At 39.4% G+C, this 21,239-nt stretch overlaps 1 protein-coding gene across 2 annotated transcripts in view; it reads left to right on the forward strand.

The window, feature by feature from the left end:
• Positions 1–20,963, forward strand: part of SLAMF6 (SLAM family member 6) — a 31,072-nt gene extending 10,109 nt beyond the window's left edge. The window contains exons 2-8 of one of the 2 annotated variants that reach the window (XM_023538308.1): positions 12,887–13,210; positions 15,694–15,957; positions 16,429–16,533; positions 16,878–16,916; positions 17,946–18,025; positions 19,649–19,722; positions 20,072–20,963. In XM_023538308.1, the coding sequence (XP_023394076.1) occupies positions 12,887–13,210; positions 15,694–15,957; positions 16,429–16,533; positions 16,878–16,916; positions 17,946–18,025; positions 19,649–19,722; positions 20,072–20,117 (932 nt within the window). In that variant the 3' untranslated portion in view covers positions 20,118–20,963. The remainder of the gene's footprint in view (positions 1–12,886; positions 13,211–15,693; positions 15,958–16,428; positions 16,534–16,877; positions 16,917–17,945; positions 18,026–19,648; positions 19,723–20,071) is intronic. The other variant, XM_011373057.1, reaches the window with a different exon arrangement.
• The last annotated feature ends 276 nt before the right edge of the window (positions 20,964–21,239 follow it).

The following is a 21,239-nucleotide window of genomic DNA, read 5'->3' on the forward strand; positions in this document are numbered from 1 at the left end:
ATCTTCTGTATATATATTCATATACAGTCGTTCATTCTCTCCTACACATGCCTATCTCCATTTCCCTTTGCATATTTGGATCTTTGAATCCCCTCCTTTTCAATCATTCTTATCTCAATTTGTCCCTATGTATGCTGAATGTTCATTACTATCTTGTTATAACAATTCACTTCTTATTATTTAAGCTTATAATGCCCTGCTCTTAGTAAGGATTGCACTCCTCTGCTTCTATTTACTTGATAGTCACTTTACTCCTAATCATGTATTTTTTTGTTTCGTTTTGTTATTTTGTTTTACGTGAGTTGACCCCTTTCAGTATTTCCTATAGTGCAGCCTTGTAGTGGAGAATTCCCTCAATTTTTGTATATCTAGAAAGATCTTAATTTCTCCTTCATATCTAAAGGAGAACTTAGCTGGATACATTGTTCTAGGCTGGTAGTTTTTTTCACTTAATAGTTTAAATATTTGATTCCATTCCTTTCTAGCTTGTAAGGTTTGTGCTGAGAAGTCCAATGCTAATCTAATGGGTTTACCTTTATATGTTACCTTTTTTTTCTCCCTGTCTGCCTTGAGAATTCTATCTTTGTCATTGATAACTTCAATACAATGTGTCTTGGTGAAAGCCTTTTTGGGTTGAGATAATCAGGTGTTCTGTTGATTTCTTGAATTCCAAGCTCCAGCTCATTCCTTAGATTTGGGAAATTGTCATCCAGTATGTCTGAAAATGCTTTCTAATCCCTGCTCTTTTTCCTTGCCTTCGATAATGCTCATTGTTCTTATGTTTCTTCTCCTGATGGTATCAGCTAGTTCTTGAATTTCTCTTTCATTATTTTTTACTCTTCGGTTTCTCTCTTCTTCCTTCTGATTTATTTCTGATTTCTGTCTTTGATATCACTAATCTTTTTCTTCATTTGGTCGACCCTATTTTCCAAGTTTGCTATTTCATTTTTCAACTCTTGCAGTGTGTTTTTCATCTCCAGAAGATTTATTCTGTTCTTTTTTCCCGTTCTTTTTGAGGGTTTCAATCTCCTTGCTCTGCTCATCTAGTTGTTTTTTCAATTCCTAAAATTCTTGATATGACTCGTTTCAGAACTCACTGAGTTTTTTCAGAAGTACCATCCTGAATTCTCTGTCATTTAAGTTGCATATGTCTATGTCCATAAGCTTATTTTCTAGAGATTTTTCTCTTTCTTCCTGATATGCCATGTCACCTTGGTTGTTCATGGTGTTTAATGAACTATTTCTCCACCTGGGCATTAATGGAAGTGTATTCTACTGTGGTAACTCTTATGCACAGATTGCATGCTCAGTCGTGCTAGTGTGCAGTTTGGGTGTTTTTTTGTTTCAAGGGGAGATATCTGGGGACATCTCTCACTCTGCCATGGTTCTGCAAAGTCCTACCGCTTCTATTTTTGGAAAGAGTTTAAGAAGGATTGATTTTAATTGTTCCTTAAATAACTGGTAGAATTTACCAGTGAGGCATCTGGTCCTGAGCTTTTCTTTGCCAGTAGGTTTTTGATTACTAATTTAATCTCTTTGTTTGTTATAGGTCCTCTCAGATTTTCTATGTATTCCTAAGTCAGTCTTGGTAATTTGTGTCTAGGAATTTGTCTATTTTTATCTCAGTTATCTAATTTGTTGCTATATAGTTATTCATACCATTCTCTTATAATCCCTTTTTATTTCTATAAAGTCCATTCTTTCATTTTTAATTTCAGTAACTTGAAGAATCTTCTCTATATTTTTTCTTAATTAATCTAGCTAAATGTGTGTCAGTATTGTAAATTTTTTCAAAGGACCAAATTTTGATTTTGTTGATTTTTATGTTTTGCTTATTTCTGCTTAATCTTTGGTATTTCTTTCCTTCTGGGCTTTGGAAATTTTTTTATATAGTCATTATGTTTATTGGAGATGAGAACAATTTCTAGATTAAAACTGAACTCAAAGAGATTGCTCTCATTTGGTAGAAGATATAGAAAGAGATACTTATGTATGATGTAAGATTTTACTATAGGCTTCAACAGAATGAGATTTCTCTCTCTCTCTTTTTTTTAATTAGTTTCAAGTATACAGTACATAGTTTATAAAATAATACCCTAATTGCTCCTTCTTTCCTCTGGTTTTCCACCTAGCCAATATATTAATGCTAACTGCATTCCTATGTTGTGCTCCCCATCCCCGTAATCATCTATCAACTACTAATTTGTACTTCTTTAACCCTTTGCCTCATTCTCCCAGCCCCCTTACCCCCATCCCCTTTGTTCATCACCAAATCGTACACTATATTTGTGAGTCTGTTTTTGATTAATTTGTTCCTTTTATTCCTTAGATTCTGCATATAAGTGAAATCATATGGTAATTATCTTCCTGCGTCTGACTTATTTTACTCAGCATAATAACCTCTAAGTCCATCCATGTCATTGCAAATGGTAGGATTTCATTTTTTTTAATGGTTGAGTACTATTTCATTGTAAAAATGAACCATAACGTTTTTGTCCGATCGTCTGTTGATGGGCATTTAGGTTGCTTCCATATCTTGGCTATTGTAAATTGCACTGCCAAGAATATTGGAGTGCATAGATCTTTACGAATTATTGTTTTGGTTTTCTTTGGATAAATACCCAAAAATGCAATTGCTAAATCAAAAAGTATATCCATTTTTAATTTTTTGAGAAACCTCCAGAATGTTTTCCACAGTGGCTGTACCAATTTGCAATCCCACCAACAATGTATGAGTGTTCCCTTTTCTCTGCATCCTCAACAACACTTGTTGTTTTTGGATTTATTGATGATAGCCATTCTGACAAGCGTGAGGCGATATCTCATTTTGGTTTTAATTTGCATTTCTCTGATGGTTAGTGACCTTGAGCATCTTTTCATATGTCTATTGACCATCCGTATTTCCTCTTTGGAGAGGTATCTGTTCAGGTCTTCTGCCCATTTTTTAATTGGATTGTTTGTTTTTTTGTTGTTGAGTTGTATAAGTTCTTTATATATTTTGGATATTAACTTCTTATCAGATGTATCATTAGCGAATATCTTCTCCCAAAGAGTCGGTTGTCTTTTTGTTTTGTTGATGGTTTCCTTTGCTGTACAAAATCTTTTTGGTTTGATATAGTCCCATTTGTTTATATTTTCTTTTGTTTCCATTACCCAAGGAGATAGATCCAAAAAGAAATTACTGTTTGTAATATTAGAGAGTTTACTGCCTATGTTTTCTTCTAGAAGTTTTGTGGTTTGGGGGTCTTACAATTAAGTCTTTAATCCATTTTGAGTCTATTTTTGTACACAGTGTAAGAAGGCGGTCCAGGTTTTTGTGTGTGTGTGTGTGTGGTTTTTTTGCATGTACCTGTCCAAATTTCCCAACACCAGTTATTGAAGAGACTGTCTTTACCCCATTGTATATTCTTGCTTTCTATGTCATATATTAAGTGAGTGTATAGGTGTGGACTTATTTCTGGGCTCTCTATTCTGTTCCATTGATCAGTGTATCTGCTTTTATGCCAGTACCATGCTGTTTTGATTACTGTAGCTTTGTAGTATAGTTTGATATATCAGATAGTGTGATATCTCCAAATTTGTTCTTCTTTCTCAAGATTGCCATGGCTATTCAGGGTCTTTTATGGCTCCATATAAATTTTAGGATTATTCATTCTAGCTCTCTGAAAAATGCCATTGGTATTCTGATAGGGATTGTATTGAGTCTATAGATTGCTTTGGGTAGTACGGCCTTTTTAATGATGTTGATTCTTGGACATGGTTCCATAGTGTAGCGGTTAGCATGTCTGCTTTACATGCAAAAAGTCCTGGGTTCGCACCCCAGTGGAGCCATGGTCCATGGTCTATGGCCATGCCACTCTGAACAAGCCCGATGTCTGATCTCGGAAGCTAAACAGGTTTTGGGCCTGGTTAGTACTTGGATGAGAGACTGCCTAGGAAGACCAGGTGCTGTAGGCATTCATAATAATAATAATAATAATAAATAATAATAAAATGATGTTGCTTTTTCTACCCATGAGTATGGTATATACTTCCATTTATTTGTATCTTCTTCATTTTCTTTTTTCAATGACTTATAATTTTCTGAAAACAGGTCTTTTACCTCCAGGTTTATTTGATTCCCAGGTATTTTATAGTTGTAAATAGGATTGTTTTCTTAATTTCTCTTTCTGAAAGTTCATCATTGGTGTATAAAAATGCCACTGACTTCTGAATATTTATTTGGTAACCTACTACTTTACTGAATTCATTGATCAGTTCTAATAGTTTTTTGGTGGAATTATTAGGGTTCTCTATATACAGTATCATGTCATTAGCAAATAATGAGAGTTTTATTTCTTCCTTTCCAATTTGGATGCCTTTTATTTCTCTTTCTGGTCTTATTGCTACAATGTTGAAGAGGAGTGGTGAAAGTGGGCATCCTTGTCTTGTTCCTGATCTTAAGGAAAATGCTTTTAGCCTTTCCCCATTGAGTATGATGTTAGCCGTAAGTTTGTCATATATGGCCATTATTATGTTGAGATATATTTCCTCTATTCCCACTTTGCTGAGCATTTTTATCATAAATGGATACTAGATTTTGTCGAACGCATTTTCTGTATCTATTGATATGATCGTATGGTTTTTTCTTTCGATTTGTTAATGTGGTGTATCATGTTAATTGATTTGCGGATATTGTACCAACTTTGCATCCCAGGAATAAATCCAACTTGGTCATGGTGTATGATATTTTTAATGTATTGCTGAATTTGGTTTGCTAATATTTTATTGAGGATTTTTGCATCAATGTTCGTAAGAGATATTGGCCTATAGTTTTCTTTTTTTTGTGATGTCTTTGCCAGGTTTTGGAATCAAGGTAATGGTGGACTCATACAAAGAGTTAGAGAGCCTTCCTTCTTCTTGAATTTTTCAGGATAGTTTGATAAGAATAAGTGATAATTCTTCTTTGAATGTTTGGTAAAATTCACCTATGAAGCCATCTGGGCCAGGACTTTTGTTGTGGGGAGGTTTTTGATTACTGATTCTATTTCATTGATGGTAATCAGTTGGTTCAGATTTTCTGTTTCTTCTTGACTCAGTCGTGGGAGATTGTATATTTCTAGGAATGTATTCAGTTCTTCCAGATTGTCCAATTTGTTGGCATATAATTGTTTGTAATATTTTCTTGTGATCCATTGTAATTCTGTGGAGTCCATAGTTATTTCTCCTCTTTCATTTCTGATTTTATTTATTTGAGTCATTTTTTCCTTGATGAGTCTGGCTAAGGGTCTGTCCATTTTGTTCATCCTTGCAAAGAATCAGCTCTTGATTTTATTAATTTTTGTATTGTTTTTCTAGACTATATTTCATTTATTTCTACTCTGATCTTTATGATTTCCTTCCTTCTATTCACTTTGGGCTTTGTTTGCTGTTCTTTTTCTAGTTCTTTTAAGTGTAAGATTAGATTGTTTATTTGAGCTTTTTCTTCTTTCTTGAGGTAAGCCTATATTGCTATGTATTTCCCTCTTAGGACTGCTTTCTCTGTATCCCATAGATTTTGAGTCGTGTTTTCATTTTCTTTTGTCTCTAGGTATCTTTTGATTTTTTTTCCTTGATCTCATTAATAACCCTTTCATTGTTTAGTAATATGTTATTTAGTCTCCATGTGTTTGTATATTTTCCAGTTTTTTTCTTATTGTTGATTTCTAGTTTCATACTATTGTGATCAGAGAAGATGGCTGATATGATTTCAATCTTCTTAAATTTATTGAGACTTGTTTTGTTTCCTAACATGTGGTCTATTCTAGAAAATGTTCCATGTGCACTTGAGAAGAATGTATATTTTGCTGCTTTGGGGTAAAATGCTCTGAAAATATCTATTAAATCCATCTGTTCTAGTGTGTCTTTTAAGCCCTCTGTTTCCTTGTTGATTCTTTGCCTGGAAGTCCTGTCCATTGGTGTCAATGGGGTGTTAAAGTCTCCTACTATGAATGTATTACTATTGATCTCTCCTTTTATGTCAGTCAATAATTGCTTTATGTATGTAGGTGCTCCTATATGGGATGCATATATGTTTACTAGGGTTATGTCCTCTTGATTTATTGATCCCTTTATCATTATGTAATGCTCTTTTTGTCTCTTATTATAGCCTTTGTTTTAAAGTCTATTTTATCTGATATAAGTACTGCTACCCCGGCTTTTTTTCATTTCCATTTGTGTAAAATATTTTTTTCCATACTTTCAGTCCGTGAGTGTTGTTTGATCTGAAGTGGGTCTCTTGTAGAGAGCATGTGCATGGTCTAGTTTTCTTATCCATTTGGCTACCCTATATTTTTTGATTGGAGCATTTAATCTATTTACATTTAAAGTGATTACTGATAGGTACATAGTTACTACCCTTTTATTATTTGTATTTGTTATTTCTATTTTCTTTTTTACCCCATTATTTTGAACTCTGTCTCTGGTAGGTTGCTTGCCTCCATTTCATTTAGCTTATTTTCTAGAGTTTTCTCCTGTTGTTTCATTTGTGACATCTTTCTTTCTTTTCTCATTTTATTAGCCTCTCTGTGTTTGTTTCTATGTGTCAGGAATATTTGTTTTGTCTCTCAGCCTTGGCCAAATGGCCTAATATAGAAGGTGTCCTGTGTGTCCCAGTGGCACACTCTCTCTGATCCCCTATGCCAAGAGCTCTGGACGTGATCTTTGTGTGGGTTGTGTGTGATCTGTTGTCATCAAGCCTTTATTATTGTTAGTACATCAGTGGACGTAATTAACACTTAGTCTGACTAATTGAGGGAACTGGCTTCACCCAAAGGGTAAGAGTTATTGTGTAGGGACTGACCCCACTGAGTGGGATTTGCCCTAGTAGGCTTGTGTACTTGTTGCAACCACCCTTTGTGTATATCAGTAATGGGAATAGTCAGGAGTTGCTCTGTTGTGGTCTGATGCCAGCCTCCAGATGCGTTGGTTTCGTTGCCCCTTGGGAGGGTATCCCCAGTAGGCCTTGGTCACCCACTGCTTTTGATTGCTCAGGGCTACCTGGTGGGAACTACAAAGTGATCCGCATATGGTTGTTGCCTATGCTGGATCTGTAGGTAAGTGGAAGAGACAATGCTGTAGGCAGCGGTCCGGTTATCCCCGGTCTCTGATCTAGTGCAGTTTAGCAGTGGGACTAGGTCTGACAGTGCCTGTCAGTTGCCCGTAAGTCTCTGAAACTGGGAAAGCCTCTGGGCAATATGTGTGTTGGGTAGTGCAGGGATCCGGGCAGTCTCCTGTGTCTGTTGAGTAAATTTCCCCTGCCACTGCGTGTCAGTTTACATGCCACTGTTGTCTCTGTGGTTCCCTGTACAAGTTTCCAATTGTAGCAAGGTCAGCTGCTGCCCACCTTGGGCCTGAATGCACCACCCCAGGTAGGCCAGGGGCAGCTACCTATCAAAGTGTGGCAGATTCTTTGTTTATTGGATGGGGCAGGAGCTCAGGGAGACAAGGGCCTTCAGGCAAATATAGACCCCTGCGATCTTCTCGAGGGACATTGCAGCTCATACAGGCAGCAGTGGTCTGCCCACAGCTGTTTTTCCTTAAATTTGCTCACTGTGCTATCAACCCCAGAGCCAAGTAGGGCAGGAGAGGCTGTCTGTCAATGAGCTGCAGGCACTTTGTGGCTTGGGTGAAATGGGATCTCAGGGAGACAAGGTCTGTCAGGCCAATACATCCTCAGTTTTGCTGCAACTTCTGTGCCCGGAGTTCCTGCTCTAGTCACAGATTACAGTGAGACCACCTGCCGTCTGGGGTGGTCTCACAGACCCCTGCACTCCCTGGATGCAGTATTGCAACTCTTGCTGGCTATAGAGGTCTGCCTGCAACTGAATTCCAAGTAGTGCCCGCCCTGTGCTAACCAAAGTTTGTTGCCTGTGTGGATTGGGAAGAGAGGGTGGTGGCGGTTCACTATCAATGGGCCAGCAAGGGCAATTTGTGGGTAGGGTGGAGTGGGTTCTCAGGGAGACAGTGGCAATCAGATCAATATATCCTCAGTCTTGCTGCAACTTCAGTTCCCGCTGAAGTCCCAGAACACAGCAAGACCAGCTGCTATCTGGGACTTGCCCACAGATCACTGATATCTGCCTAAGTTCATGTTGGCAGCAGTGATCTGCTCGAAACTCTCGGAAGTGCCCGGTCACAGCGCTGGCCACCAACTGCAAATGCTTAGTCCTGAATCCACGCAGGGCATGGCAGCCATCCAGAAACAAAATCCCCAGACAATCTGCAGGTTGAGTGAGGCAGGCTGATTTCAGGCCAGCAGCTTCATAATGGCCCTGTGAGAGGGGTCTGCCCAGGGAAGCTAGCTGGTCTGTAGATTGCCAGGTCGAGGGGCCAGACTAAGGCCCAATGGTGGCTGCCCTTCCAGCTCTCATTCCGGTGTCAGGTAATGCAGTATGAATCTCACTGAGCCTCTGACCCACCACTGGTGTCCTGGGTGTGTCTGCATGTCAGAAAGTTTGTGCGTAGGCCCTTCATAAGGGCGTCTCGAGTTTCAGTCTCCTGTCTCTCTCAGATGGCCAGAATCCCCTCAGGTTTTTACAGTCAGGGTTATTGGAATCTCCTCATCCCCGGGCTGGGACCCTGGCCGAATAAGGCCAGGACCCCCTTCTCCTTCAGGGGAGCCTCTGCAGCTTCACTCTCCCTCCTAGTGATCCACCACTTGCGGATGCAGGTCCAGCCTGAGTTGTGACTTTGCCCCTCTTACCGGCTTCAGTGTGTCTCCTTTATATTATCAGACTTATGTGTTACCATCAGCTGGACTTCAGGTGATTCTCCTGATTATTTTATAATTTGGTTGTAATTGCATTGCAGACCTGGGTGGAGGCGAACCTTGCTTTTACCTAGTCTGCCATCTTCCCAGTATTCTGCTTTGGGATTATTTTGTTCTTCTTTTTCTAGGTCCTTGGGGTATAAAGTTAGGTTATTGATTTGAGGGGTTTTTTTTTCCTTTTTAATGTAGGCACTTATAGCTATAAATTTCCCTCTGAGCACCATTTTCATTGCATCCTTTAAGTTTTAGTATGTTGTACTTTCATTTTCACTTGTCTTTCTCAAGACCCTACCCTGTTTCTCTTCTTTTCTCTATTAAATCTCTTAAGAAATCAGCCCCATCCCTCCTTCTGAATTTATTTCATGCTGAACTGAAACAGCTCACTATACCCCTCTTTCTTATAGGCAAGTCTAAGCCAGTCCCCTAGGTTAGAACTCCCAAAGTTTCTCTCACTTTTCTCTCTTTTCTCAGAATCGACTCAGTCCTACATTTTTCCTCTCCCTCCTAAAACACTGCTTTCTTTATACCTTCCCATTTCTCAAAAATACTCCATGTGTCTTAATATCTTTCAAAATAATTATTCAGTAATCATTTAAGACACTACATATTCTAATTTCAATTTGCTTAGCATTTACTGAGTTCCCTGGGCCAGGTTCTGAGGACATAAAGAACTGACTAAGACTACTTATGTTTCCAGAAACACATCATCCAATAAATGAAATATGTCAATAAATGTACCCCAAATGTCTGCTGACTCAACATTCTTATCAGAAAATGGGCGAGACCTCAGTATCACCCCCATGCTCCATGTGGTCCCCCAGCGACTTGTAAGGACACCCAAAAAGATGCTTCCCATGGGCTGCCTAAGCAGCCTCCAGTTACAGTTATAAAATATCCTCCCAATTCTTAATCTCCTCTTCTGGTACTAGTCCTCCATATCTACTGCCAGCAGAGTTGCTTAGAGGATACCTCAATGCCCTACTCTGAAAACATCAATATCCATGACAAGGATGTTCAGGACATTCCCAAAGCACCAGTGCTGATTCCAGCACAGTAAAGGTCCTCCTAGTGTCCTCTTGACCACAACACATCACCTGTGCTCCAAAGCAGTTATCCTTTTGTCCAAAGTCTTACAGAAGAGCTTTTGAACATTTTCAGCAACTTCTCACCTTCACCTTCCCCAAGCATAGTGGTTCAAGTCTTTTTTCCCCCTTAGAACTGCGAGAAATATTTGTCCATCTCCTTCTCCTCCTCTACTATCTTCTTCTCTTCTCCCACTACGAACTCCTTTCTCCTCCCCCTGTACCAGTGCAAACCCCCCACGAATATAAGCAGAGGCAAAGAGATATTTGAGCTATTCCTTGAAGGATCAATTGGAGCTCACTTCTTAGAAAAGATGGGAAAGAGAGTTTCAGGCAAAGGAACAACAGAGCAAAGAAAGAGCAGAGCATTGTGGAAAGAAGCAGAAATAATCAAGCAATGACAAACTTCTTGTTTTTATTCAAAACCCTGCTGTAACGTAATCTCCTCTGTGAAGTGTTCCCTGACAACCCCCAACTCTCTCCAATCATCATTCTCACTATTTGTGCTCCCACCTCTATCATTTCAACATTTATTGAACTAAAAATTATGTTATGTGCTATGAATACGGAGATAATAAGCATAATTTCTATCCTTAAGATTAGGGGGAAAAGAGGAAAACAATCTCGTAATTATAACAAAGAGAAAGAAGTACTTGATCCTGAGTGCATAAGATGCAATTAGTGGTACAAGGGCAAGTAGAGGCAATCTCTAGCCTAGGTTAATTCTTAACTTATGGCACCATAACTGCTATCTATCAGTCAGGCTCCTCTACCTTATGTTGAGCCCAGAGGACCAACATGTCTTATTTATTTTTGTGTTGCCAGAAACTTGTACATAAAAGTAATCTAATAAATATAATCTGAATTCCATCATTAAATTGGCAGAGAATTGAGCAAATACTAGAATGACTTATTAAATGAATAATTGCAATCTATTAAAAAAAAAAAAAAAGGAACCTTAAAGGAAAATGTTAGGTGAGGGAGAAACAGTTCTTAGGGAGTCCTTGGGACACAGGATATGTCCAGACTCCTTACAAAGAGGAATTGGTCTTTAATATCCCAGACAGAGAACCTACAAGAGCAGAGATAAAGATGTGTTCATTCACTCAACAAATATGCATTGGATGCCTACTATGTGCCAAGCACTGTCACAGGTGTTTACAATAATGAACAAGACAGACAAAAATTCTTGCTTTCATGGAGCTTACATTCTAGTGGAAGGGGAAAATAATTTTTAAAAACCAAATATGCTAATTACAAAATATGCTAGATAGTAAATATTATGGAGAAATATAAATTCAAAGGCAGTTGAGTATACAAGGGCAAGGGTTGGTGGTGAGAAAAGAGTGGGCACAGTAGGCCTCTCTGAGAGGAAATATTTGCATTAAAGATCTTATGGAGATGAAAGAGTGAGCAAAATGGACACCTGGAAGAACTACATTCCAGGTAGAGGGAATTATAGGTATACAAGACCTGGCCATCTCTAGGAATAGCCAGGCCAATGTAGTTTGAGCAAAGTGAACACAGAGGAGAGTTATAGGAAACTAAGTAGAAGAGAGAAAAACGACTAAACTTATACACCATTGTAATTATTTTGTTTTGGTTTGGTTTTTGTTGTTTAGCCTCTTTTACTGAAATTTAACACAAAGAGAAAACTGTATAAATCCTAAGTATCGGCTCAATGAATTATCATAAAATGAATAAATCTGTGTATACAGACACAAGTCAAGAAATAGAACATTACTAGCACCCCAGAATTCTCCTTTAAGTTCTCTCCTACTTGCCATCCTCCCTCCTCCTCAAAGGTAACCACTATCCCAACTTCTAACAGCATAGATGTGTATTGCCTGTTTTTTAACTTTAAATAAATGGAACCATACCATTGTATTCTACTTGTATCTGGATTTTTTTTTTTTTTTTGCTCAATATTTTCCTTGTGATGTTTCCCTCCCTTCTCAGAACCTCTTCTGAGAATTAGATCTCAAGAAGGTTGAGGTCATGGTTACAGTTATTTATTCATTGAATCACATTTCCAGATACTACTTTGTGTGAGGCACGGCACTGAGATACAAAAGTAATATAAACATGGTCAGTTAGACAAACAAATGAACAGAGGACAATAAAATGGTGTATTGAGTGCTAAGTATTAGGCAAAGAATGCTAAGGAAGCATCTCCTTTGAGAATCACTGTGACTATTTCACCTCTTTTGCTCAAACATTAATGGCTCTGAGACAGGCTCACAAGTATAGCCATTATATATGTTCCTTTGAAATACTTGTTACTTTTATGTTTATTTCCTCAATTATTAGCCTATAATCTTTCTGAGAAAAGATATCTTCCGGTATCATGAAAAGAGTACAAAGTAATTGGTGTCAAAGTAGTTGGGTTTGAATCCCGTCTCTTATTCTTTAGTTGTGTAACCATTGGAAAATTAATTTCTCTATGCCTCAGTTCTTTTATCTATAAATGGAGATAATAATATCTATCCTACTTACCTCACAGAATTATCAGCATCAAATGAAATAATGTGTAAGAACTGTAGATTCTAACTATTAGTCTTCTAAATCTCACAAGCTCACTATGTTAGATGCATAGTAAGTAATCAGTAAATGCTGAGCTTTAATTATACATTATCAGCAAATGCTTGTGTTTTTTGGAGTTTGTGGCAGGGAATTGATGTAGTTCCCTGTCCCCCTCCACCTCATGCCCAGAGAACTCAGAGGCTGGGATCAGATAGTGTGGCCATGACCCAAGGTAACCAGCTAGTGTGGGAGGGTAGACTGGGCCAGGATGATCTGGGTTAACTGTTCATTAGCCAAGAGTACCAGACATTTTGTTGTGGGGGGAGCCTTTCTATTGTCTATTTCAACACTTTTTCTAACCTTTTCTCTCTTCATCATATCTCCAGGCTTCAGTATCAGAGAGCTCTAACAGACCAGCAGAGTTTCAGGGAAAGGATGCAGGGAGGAGTACAGGGCAAGGGGAGTTATAACAGTTTCCCTTTTGTGTTTACAGGGTACACAGTTTCACAAACTGAAGAAACCCCATTGAAGGTGAAAGGGGTGCTGGGGGAGTCAGTAACTCTTCCCTTGAAGATTTCTGCAGGAGAGGAGATCGAGTTTATCATCTGGCTTTTTAATGGAACATCTATCACCTTCCTACAGCCAAAGAAAAAACTAATCCAGGTGACTGACCCAAAACGGAAACATCGACTGAAAATCACCCAGTCCCACTTCTTGCAGATCAACGAGTTGATGATGGCAGATGAAGGACTTTACCGTGCCCAGATAACTACAATCGACTCCTCATTGATTTTTGATTACTCTGTGAGGATCTTTGGTGAGTCAAAGTTTGGGATTTATTGACAAAAACATTACGTATTTGATATTGACAAAAACATTACGTATTTCAATTCTGTGTGACTACAGGTATGCTCTATAGCCTAGTGGTAGAGAATATGGCATTTGGAGCCAGTCTGAAGTCCAGTGGTAAAGCAACTCAGTGATATCACATGACCAGTTAATTACAGAGCTGAGAATAGAACCTAAGTCTTGTAACTCCAACCCCAAAATCATTCACCTTCACACTATAAAATGGTACCTTTCAACTAGAAATGTAGTAGAAGTAATGGAAGTGAACTATCTGATTTTGTTACCATGCACGTTACATGTATCTGTCTTGTAATCCTCACAAAATCTCCATGAAGAGTAATCCTTACCCCTGAGGCACAGTGTCAGTCATAGCAATCCCTCTACAATCAGAGATAGTGAGTGGGAGAGCTTCCCACATAACTAGCTGATGTGATACCTCCCTTTACACAAATGCTCAGAGTACAGAACAGTGGTCTACCTAGAAAATATTCTATAAGTATAAGCTAGAAAAGAAAAATGTCTTTTCTATTAGGGTTGTTTAATTAATCAGCCAGTATTTTCCCCAGATAGCTCAGGTCCTCAACATAAAGTTATGGAAACTATAATAACACTGCTTATGAGCCAATATCAAAAAAAAAAATCCTTCTGGCAATCAGTGATGTTCAGAGAGGCCATGAATGGCAAGAATGTTGTATAGGAGATTCAAGCATTAAATTGGCAAATTTATAGGCCACTGAGATTCTGTAAATCTTATTTACTAGAGAACCCATAGTGTCTAAAATTCACTCAGAGTCCTTTGGGTTGAGATATGATATCCAAAAAAAAAAATACTGTTAAAACCTCAAGTAGGTTACATGCTACCCTTTTGCTCTCTGACTCATTTTTAGACAAATCATTTAATTTTCTGTATTTCAAAGACACTGATATGCTTTCGATCTATTTCTAGAGCAACTTGAGAAAAACTGTAGTGCTTGCTCATGCAGTCAAAACTGCAGGAAACATGTTATCCCACTGAGGTTGAATTTCTGGTCAGTGAAAGCTGATTTCCTTTGACAAATGGCAAATACTCATTATCCCCTGAGTATTTGGTAGGTTTACCATGCTAGATTAGTCAAAGTCATGTCCCTAAAAGAATAGGACACATAACAGGTAAATGTCAGGAAAGAGAGGATGTCTGGAAAATTTCTGAACAGAGATTCAAACAAAGGGGATAAAAATCACCCTGGGGCAGTGTATTGGCTTCCTGAAGCTGTCAAAATAAAATACTATGAATTTGGTGGCTTAAGACAACAGAAATTTTATTTTCTCACAGTTCTGGGAGCCAGAAGTCCAAAATCAAGGCATGGGCAAGGCTACTTTTCGTCTGGAGGCCATAGAGGACAATCTCTTCTTTGCCTCTTCCAGTTTCTGGTTGCTGTTGGTATTTCTTGATGTTCCTTGGCCTGTGGCCATACAATATCAATCTCTACCTCCATGATTACACCGCCTCTTCTTCCCCGTGTTTTCTCCTCTTCTGTCTATCTTGACTATCTGCTTTTCTCTTATAAAGACACTTATAATGTCTCTTCTAATTAGACAGTTGGAAACATTCTGTTCTTTATTGGGTTATCTTTACTTCAACCCTCAGGCCAAGTCTAGGTCAGTGACCTTCTCTGTACTGTTCCCATGTCCCTGTTGATTCATAACTACTGACATCTTACTAGCCAATATTTTCTGATCTCTGCATCATAAATTTTTGCAGTATACGTTTTCTCAAATGCCTGAATATATTACACGTCTTTGCTCCCTGGAATTACTTACTTGCTCTCTCAGTTTCTTCACTTCTTCTTTCCCCAGTTTTTCGGTTTTCAACATGTCTCTGTCTTGCTGACATTCTGCATCAGTCTATTTGTCAGCATTGGAGCCAGCATCAGATACAATGAGGACCAGGATTCCCACAAATTTGTGGGAAATGTGGCTCTCAAAGAAGGTTAAGCTTCCATCTTCCACAACAGTTAGGGAATTTTGATGATGGAAGAAACAGGGCTTTTGTGCCCGGTTCTGGTTTCTGACCTGGCTAAGGTAGGGCTGGCCCTCAGCTTAGTCTCCAAATTATCTTTACACAATGGGTACCAAACAAAGGCTAGAAAGAATCCCAGGAATAAACTGAAGCCCAGAAAAGTAAAGTGAACAACCCCAAATCACCAACTACTTGGTGGCAACTTCAGTCTTTCCCTTCTCATTTCTCACACTGACCACCCTGTCTCATACTGATGTCCCTTGTCATTTGATCATTCTAGACCTTGATCCCATCAATTAGGTAACACAAGCAGAGTTTTTTACAGAGTATACTGACCATAACATACAGCAGAGTATCAAGTGGAATACAGAATCATTGAGGGAAAGGATATTTTTCACAGAGGGCTTAGCCAAGCCATTTATCCTTTATCTGGGCCTTTTCTCTGCACACAGAACGACTGAGGAACTTACAAGTTTCCAATCACACACAAATCTTTGAGAATGGAACCTGTGAGATCCACCTGGCCTGCTCTGTAGAGAATCCAAATGACCACATCTCATTCAGGTGGCAGGTCTCAGAAAACATACTTCTACAGGAAGCAAACCTCACTATCTCTTGGGACTCCAAGAACTCCAGTGAACAGACCTACACCTGCATAGCTGAGAATCCTGTCAGCAATTTATCCTTCTCCTTCTCTGTCCAAAGTCTCTGCAAAAGTAAGTCTGTCTGAGGGCTCTCTGAGAGACTTGAGCAGCTGTGGGTCATGGCATGTCCTCATGACCTACATGATTCCCAAAACAGTAGTCCACTGGGAGGTAGCTACAGATGCTGGGAGAGGACAGACACCCTCTGGTGCTCTATGCTTCCCACTACCCCCAGAGGTCTCACCTTTCCCCACTTTCTCTTCCCCCAACCCTTCTTCCAACACACTCAGAGCCCAAGGGCAAAGTCCTTGGGAAGGCAGAATCATGTCCTTCCCTGGCTCTATCAGGCTCTGCCCTGCCCTGGCTGCCACATGGGACTCCCACTTTCAAAATCCTGCCCAAAGCCCCAGAGATTCTGGGGAATGATGAACCCACCTACCTCCAAAAGTTGGCCTGGAAGAGCTTAAGTGGAGGCTCTGAGAAAAACACTGTTGGCTTACTTAATGTGTCTTAAGTGTAATTTCTTTTTTGTTTTCTTTTCAGGTGTTTTTCATGAGAAAAATCAATACCTTGCTATATGGTTTACAACAACAGCGTTTTTATTGGCTTTTCTCGTGTGCTTATTTTTTTGGAAGAGAAAAATAGCAGGTTTCCTTTCTTCCTACTTGTCTCTTCTCCAAGGTTTCATGGACTTAGAATCTGGTGCTTCCTTTATCTGTCTCATGAAAGACAGGTAATAAAGGGAGGGAGGATGAAAACCCTGGTTCAGCTAGTCCACTGGAACAACACCTAGGGTATGACCACATGCCTGCTAATCTCTTAAGGAAGGTGTCTTTCTGAGAAATGTAGAACCCAGCTTCAGAACCTACCTACCCTTCCCTTTCTGGTGCCCTCCCACCACATCCTCTAGAGAGATAACTATGCAGGTCTAGGGTAAAAGACCTCTCCTCACTACAGTCACATGTTTCAATTTCCCGGATTTTATTTTTCAGGTTCTTCATGTTTCTCTGCTCGGCAAACCCTTAATCTTGGTGAGCTTCCAGACTCTTAACTCTCAGTCATAAAACAAATGGGAAGAGCTGAACAGATGGGACTAGATAATGAGAGAGGATGCAGTCAAAATGTTATTACTCAGATGGACCAGATAGATAGTGCAAGGAAAGAAGCTGTAACTGTCTATGTCTGTCCCCTGTGAGACCTACAGGGTCCCTTACAAGCATATGAACCAGTCACTGACCCGATTTCTTGGAGTGGGATTAGGGTCATCCCCACCCTGCTGATGGAGAAACCAAGTGCCAGTGAAAGGGCTCATAGCCTGTCCATTATCACTCAGCAAGTCCAGGGCAAGGATAGGATTAGAGCATCAAAGGCCCAAAGATAAACTGCCTGATCCCAGCATTCTATTAATCCAGAGTTTAGGCATTTAGTAGACAGAATCAAAAGAAAAAAAAGTGTGATATAGAGACTGCAATGCACTCTGGACTCAGATTGTCACTGAGTCTCCTTTCAAGAGTGAGAGATATATGACATCATGTGTAGAGGACAAAGCATGAGGTTTGGAGTCAAAAGACGCATTCAAGTTCCAATTCGATCACTTCCTGGGTAATTTTGTGACAAGACAATTGAATTTTATGAGCTTACATTTCCTCATCCCTGATACAATCAAACCCACCTTAAGGACTTCTGAAAAGTTTAATAATATGTATATAAAATAATTGGTTTCATTATGTTCACCAGTGAGGTTCCCTAGCTCTTGTGTTTGCGGTACTATTTGGTCCTAGGAGCTTCCTGGCTTACACGTGAATTCAGAGTGAGACTCTGACACTTTAGGGTACATCAAGATCATGTCCCTCCAAAAGATGAGGTCAGAAGTAGCTCACATGACTGAGAAGATTCTGGTTCAGCCCAGAATTCCAAAGATGGTCAAAAATGAATGAACTTTAAGGAAGGGTAATGCCTCAACTGCATGTTTGAGGCCAGAGAGTCCCCTGAGGTAGGCAAGGTCCCAGGAGAGCAGACCCAGAGTCCTTCTGCCACTGAATGCCTTTTTGTGTTTATAGCAGAGAACCCGAGGAATGCAGAGGATGATCCATCCTCTGCAGGGAACACTGTGTATATTCAGGTCACTCATCCAAACACGGTGAGTCCTTTCAGTTTTATACTTGATCATTGGCATTATTATTCACAAACTTGTAACCATAATCATCTGACCAATCCAAATGATGTACACATTTAGAGAAGAGAATGAAACTACAGGAACTGCAAAGTTCTATGTAGGACCTTTTCAGTTCCCACTGCTCTCACCCTAGTGGAATATTTACTCATCTCCTGCTTTACACTGTTTTATAAGACTTGATACATTAGTAAGTCTTGTCCCTCCAGCTTAATTACAATTTACCTCGAAGCAAAAAATCATGTCTTCCTTTCTCTTCTCCTATGTCTTAGCATGCATTTACTCATTAAATGCTTGCTGTGTGGATCAGAGTTCAATTAAGTTTGAATTTCCAAAGGGGACAATTCTGTAGCAGGGGGCTTCTCACCCAGGATGTAGGAAAAATAGGGGAGCTTAGAAGCAGTCTCTCAAGAGGGGCAAAAATTTGAAAACCCTCCTGGCTTCTCACCCAGGATGTAGGAAAAATAGGGGAGCTTAGAAGCAGTCTCTCAAGAGGGGCAAAAATTTGAAAAGCATGAATAGTCCTCAATCCTCCCCTCACCTCTAGCAGCATAACAGGGTGGACTTGATCTGGTATCAATGATTCCCCACCATCTGTAAGAGGCACATTTCTAATGAACACTATATGTCTTGGGAGGCCAGTTTCCATGTCTTCTGAAAAATGAGCTCAGAGAATTCATCATTCTCCAACTGATGGAAGCAATAGTCAAGCTAGAAGTCTTGGATCACCAAGCAAATCTCTCCTCAAACAGCCCCTCACAGGTATTTGCAAAGCAGGTGCCTTGAAAAGAGGGAACACAAAGAGATATTCTTACTTGTTCAGATAATTCTATTGCTTTTTCAATATCCTCTTGAAGTCAAGATGAATCACTATCAATGAACCAAGAAACTAATCTCCTGCAAATTTTGTTAACTTTTTCTTTAGTTGCAATTGTATTTGGAGAATTTCAGAGATCTTAATAATACCCTATATATTCCTTAATTAATTTTAAATTTCAAAACCTCTGAGTGTGGGGGGACTTCTGTTATTACTATACTTTGTATTCCAAGCAGAGCTACTCTTAATACCAGGTGTTTCTCCTACTTTGCCAGTTCTCCATGCTTAAGAACTCAATGACATGATGACCAAGTAGTTAGAATCACAGGGACGAAATGGAGCAGGCGATGCCTCCAGTTATAGCTAGTCGATATCTGAGACAAAAGATACAATACAATAAACATCCGGTATATAAGTTCTTAAAAATGGAGGAAGGAGAGTAGAATTGGATGCAGAACAGGAATGCTTCCTTTCCTTCATACCACCTGCCAAGACGGTCACCTTTCTGTCTCTCTGGTACTTGAGCTCACTGGTTTGCTGGGGTATGCTTCTGTTTGAGGCTCAGAAAATACCACTAAACTTTTATAGGTTTGAGAGCTGGTGGTGTTTGGCCTCCAGCTCCTCTTGCTAAACACTTGCTCCCTAGCCTTCCTCCTGAAGGACTTTGAAATCATCTCTTTTTTGTCTCACTACCTTTCCCTTGAGAATATATCTATGCATGAATATATCTATGCTGTTTGTGCGAGCCAAATGGGTATGATTACTTTTTACAGAGAAAAGAAATCGCAACATCTGTGGAAAACAATGATTCCTCCACAATTTACTCCACAGTTTATCAGTCCAACAGGTAAGTCCATGATTGCTCCATGTTCTTACATTCTTACCTCTCTCCTCAGACCTATGACTTTGCAAATAAAGTAAAAATAAAGGGGCCATTTTATAGATGTGTAAATACCAGCAGGATATAGAAAATCTCAGGACATCATCAAAACATATCCAAGAAGTTATTTTGTATTAAGATCATCACACATAACTAAGTTTTCAACCTGCTCGTTTTTTAATACAATCCTGCTTTATGCTATCAATATCCTTATCTGCCTGCTAGTGCTCTCCACACTTTCTCTGTTGCCATGAGGGATGGCCTGAGGCTCTAGTCCCTATTAACTTACTTCATTTTTCTCTTTTTCTTGTTAAAGTAAATCCATTTCTTCCAGAGCAACTGCCCTTGACAACGTCATCTAGGTTGCCAAAAGTTCTCAAAGGAATCCAAGAATGGCACAGCTTCTCCTAATCCCATGGGAGCAAACAGCTTGGTTTCTGCCTGGCAACAGAATTTGAAAATCTAGGATCATCATTTCCATTTCTTCAGACTCAAACTTGCTTATCCAGGTCAAACATTTAAGGAATAACATCATTGCAGCCTGCGATCCAAATAATATCTTAAAATCTGCTCCAGGCCAAAATATGCTTCAGAAAATATGCCTGGATATTAAATTTCTCTTTGGTAACTAAGCAAGTGGAATTATGGTTGATGAAGAGACTCTAACTCAGAAGACAACCACTTCTCTCCTTTTAGGAAGAATCAGAATTGTGACTCATTTTGAGAGAGTGCAGTGTATTGGTGTCATGCGTTGTCTCTGGAGATGGATGGATTCATGCTCAAATCCTCCTACATCATTTACTAGACAAATCTCCCAAGACTTGTTACCTAAGCTCGATGAGCTTTGGACTCCCAGACTGAAAAAGGAGGATGACAATACATCAGCCCTATTACTCACACCAGAAACCTGACTTCAGCTTCTCTATCACCAGGCCATTTGGACTCTACCTACAAATATATATCTTGGACCTATCCACTTCTCTCCAAATTTCCAACCACCATCCTATATCCAACAATCACCATCTTTAACATGAAATACAATAAACTCCAAACAACTCTCCCCAACTTTTGCTTTATCTCTCTCCACTCCATTCTCCACGAGACAGTCAGAGTAGTATTTTCAATATAAATCAGATCTTTCCCATATCTGCTTAAAACCCTGCAAGAATTCTCCATGCACTCAGAATGAAACTGAGTCTCCATGACCCTAGATGGTCTGGCCCATCTTCAGTCTCAGCCCCATTACTCTCCACCACTATCTCTATTTCGCCTCTCTGATCTTCTTTCAATTCCTCTTTTAGAGGAAAGAAATCTCTATGTTATTCACATCTGCTTCAAGGCCCTTGTTTGCTGGTTCCTCCTTATTCTTTAGGTCTCAGCTTACAAATATTACCTAAAAGAGACCTTCTCAGACCACTCTATCTGGAATGAATCCCTGCTCATTATTCTGTCACACCTTCCATATCATTTATCACGTGTCAATA

The sequence above is a fragment of the Pteropus vampyrus genome, unplaced genomic scaffold, assembly GCF_000151845.1.
Source record: "Pteropus vampyrus isolate Shadow unplaced genomic scaffold, Pvam_2.0 Scaffold217, whole genome shotgun sequence".
NCBI classification, from domain to species: Eukaryota; Metazoa; Chordata; class Mammalia; order Chiroptera; family Pteropodidae; genus Pteropus; species Pteropus vampyrus.